Source organism: Alosa pseudoharengus, unplaced genomic scaffold, assembly GCF_046254945.1.
Source record: "Alosa pseudoharengus isolate Yale_2024_CS ecotype anadromous, Long Island Sound unplaced genomic scaffold, YU_APseudo_1.1 YU_APseudo_1.1_scf_1, whole genome shotgun sequence".
In the NCBI taxonomy this organism is placed as follows: Eukaryota; Metazoa; Chordata; class Actinopteri; order Clupeiformes; family Clupeidae; genus Alosa; species Alosa pseudoharengus.
This window is the reverse complement of record NW_027468564.1, coordinates 16,395,415-16,398,185: the sequence shown is the minus strand read 5'-3', so window position 1 is coordinate 16,398,185 and position 2,771 is coordinate 16,395,415. Positions and strand designations below refer to the sequence as shown.

Below are 2,771 nucleotides of genomic sequence, written 5' to 3'. Positions count from 1 at the left end.
TCCTATACGCACCTATATCGCTTTCTTTATCTTCTGCAACAAGTCTGCACGCCACTGCTCTTACCGTAACATGTCATGGCGAAAAAACAACAAAACAACGCTACTATGTCACGATATTGTGCCCCAACCTCATGGAAAAGGTTATGATTTGTCAAAGAGGGCATACCTTATAAAGTCGGTAACTCAACTAAGTCAGGGGGTCCGGGGGCATGCACCGACCGACCGTCCCCCGTGATCATGGATGTAGTGGAATGGCATAAAAACGAAGGTCTCGCTTTCACCGAACCCACCGTTTATGCGTAGCCTACTGATTCACACGCAACTTCACATATATTTAAAACTGATAACCTACTGTTCCCAACATGCATCACATTCTCCGACCGGCGGCGTTTCAAATGGTGCGTTCGTAAATTGCCACTCCGAGCGCTCCGAACACACTCCATTCGTGAAATCGGAATTATCGTTTGTTTATTCAGAGCGTCGCGCTCTCGGAGCGTCCAGCGCGTGTCAGAGTGAATTTACGAACGCACCCAAAGCCTCCACGCAAAGTTACGCCAGATGACTGACAACACTGGGAAAGATTCTTGAAAGATTGTAATCTTTTCAATAAAGCTTGAACTGGTGGCATTAGTTTAATGACTCCAATCTTTCAAGAATATTTCCCAAATCTTGTCAAAGTCGTTTGATGTATGAATAGCATAATACAATTAGTCTACCGTTTCAAACAACCACAATAGACATACATGTCAGTTCATTTATTCACCAACAAACAGCAAACAGAGAGGTAGCCTACCCAGCTTCATTTTACTACAGGGCTCTCAAGTTTTGAGGACAGGCAAGAGTGACATTCCCGTCGACAATCACCCCCCCCCCCGCCACGTCAACATACACTGGCATGGGAGTCGAGCGCTCTAAGCACTGAGCTAAAAGCCCAGGCTTCCAACTCAGCGGTTAGAAGCGTTCTTAAGGTTAGGGGTGTGAGGATTTACACGCGCAACTAGCATCACCAGCTAGCATACACCAGCCCCAGGTCAGTTACCAGTTGATCCAATATTAGTTGTGCAGAAATATAGCCCGTCTTATACACACCAATTGAATTGAAATAGAAATTGTAAAGATTTGTTTTGTAATTATTCCATATTAGTCTAGGTCAATTTTTAAAAGAAATTAACCCTGAAGGCAAATCATGTTAATTTTTGGCATACAACATTTTTAGGGGTTTTGAAGGGTGCTGAATTCAAATCTTCTGTATGCCAGGCTCAAAAATGTCCCATAATGCCTCAAAATGGAGAAATCCAATATGGCCGCCGCTGCCAGGTCAAAATCTAATTAATCACGTAGCTTTTGGACTGCACAAGGTAAAAACCTGAATGTAATGTGCTTTTATAGGTTTTCACATATAGGGAATTCAATGCCATGCTCAGATTTAAGATCAAGACTAGAGAAAATGCTTGAAATTAATGTACATGGTTAAAATTGTTGTCTCGGATAATAAATAATTCATGAAAAAAGAGGACCATAAAACAGGTTGATGGCTTTCTGAAGAATTTACTTGATTGTTTGTTTTGATTAGAAACAAAGTTGATTACCATATTTTAACTATCTATTTATATTATTCACCTGTATTTATCTATTTATCTGTATTTTAACTATTTATTTAATAATGCATATTTTCCTATTTATTTAGTAATCAATTCTATTCTATTAAATTCTTTGAACTTCTTGGTATGAAGAGGTAGGCTACACACTTAGGCTATCCTAGGCTATCCTAATCATCCTCATCCTCCTCCTCTCTCCTCCCAGCAGTGTTCTGACAGTTGCTGCTGCAGCTGCATGACTCCAACAGGAGGTGATCTCCTTACAAGCTTTTGGAATTGGTGAGAGATAGTAGCTGTGGCACTAACTGATCATCCACATTTGGATGGCCATGATAAGTGTGTGTTGTGTTTGGGCCACCAACATGCTTTCTTGGCAAGGGACGCCCCCCAGACGTGCATTAATTGTTTAATTATGCCTACACACACAAGGGACGCCCCCCAGACGTGCATTAATTGTTTTATTATGCCTACACACACAAGGGACGCCCCCCAGACGTGCATTCATTGTTTTATTATGCCTACACACACAAGGGACGCCCCCCAGACGTGCATTCATTGTTTTATTATGCCTACACACACAAGGGACGCCCCCCAGACGTGCATTCATTGTTTTATTATGCCTACACACACACACACACACACACACACACACACACACACACACACACACACACACACACACACACACAAGGGAAGCCCGTTGTCGTTTTTTCTCTGGTAAACGTGCGGGTTCTCTCAGCTCTATGCAGAAAGGCTTGGCTGGCCTTATGAGCGGATCCATGGGTGCTCTCCACCATGAGCCATGGGTACCGCCTGCAGTTCAGGACCAAACCCCGTGTGGGTTACCTTGGTGAGCAGTACCATGCACACTCTGGGGACTGGTTTGCTACCATCGACCTGCAGGATGCTTATTTTCAGATACCCATCTGGCCGGGGCATTGGTGGTTCCTGAGGTTTGCGTTCGAGGGTCGGTCTTCGAGTTCCAAGTCCTCCAATTTGGAATCTCTCTGGCCCCCCGAACCTTCACCAGGTGCATGGATGCAGTTCTTGCACCCATGAGGCAGCGGGGGCTCAGGATATTAAACTATCTAGACGACTGGCTCATCTGTGCAACCTCAGAAGTGCAATGCCGCCTACACGTGGCCTTGCTATGAAGCACACTCAAGACTTAGG

The 2,771-nt window shown here is 44.2% G+C and overlaps 1 protein-coding gene across 1 annotated transcript in view; it reads right to left on the bottom strand.

The window, feature by feature from the left end:
• LOC143117189 (endonuclease domain-containing 1 protein-like) overlaps nt 1-2,537 on the bottom strand; it is an 89,587-nt gene extending 87,050 nt beyond the window's left edge. Inside the window, exon 1 of the mRNA XM_076278753.1 lies at nt 2,445-2,537. Coding sequence (XP_076134868.1) covers nt 2,445-2,537 — 93 coding nt within the window. The remainder of the gene's footprint in view (nt 1-2,444) is intronic.
• Between the last annotated feature and the right edge of the window lie 234 nt (nt 2,538-2,771).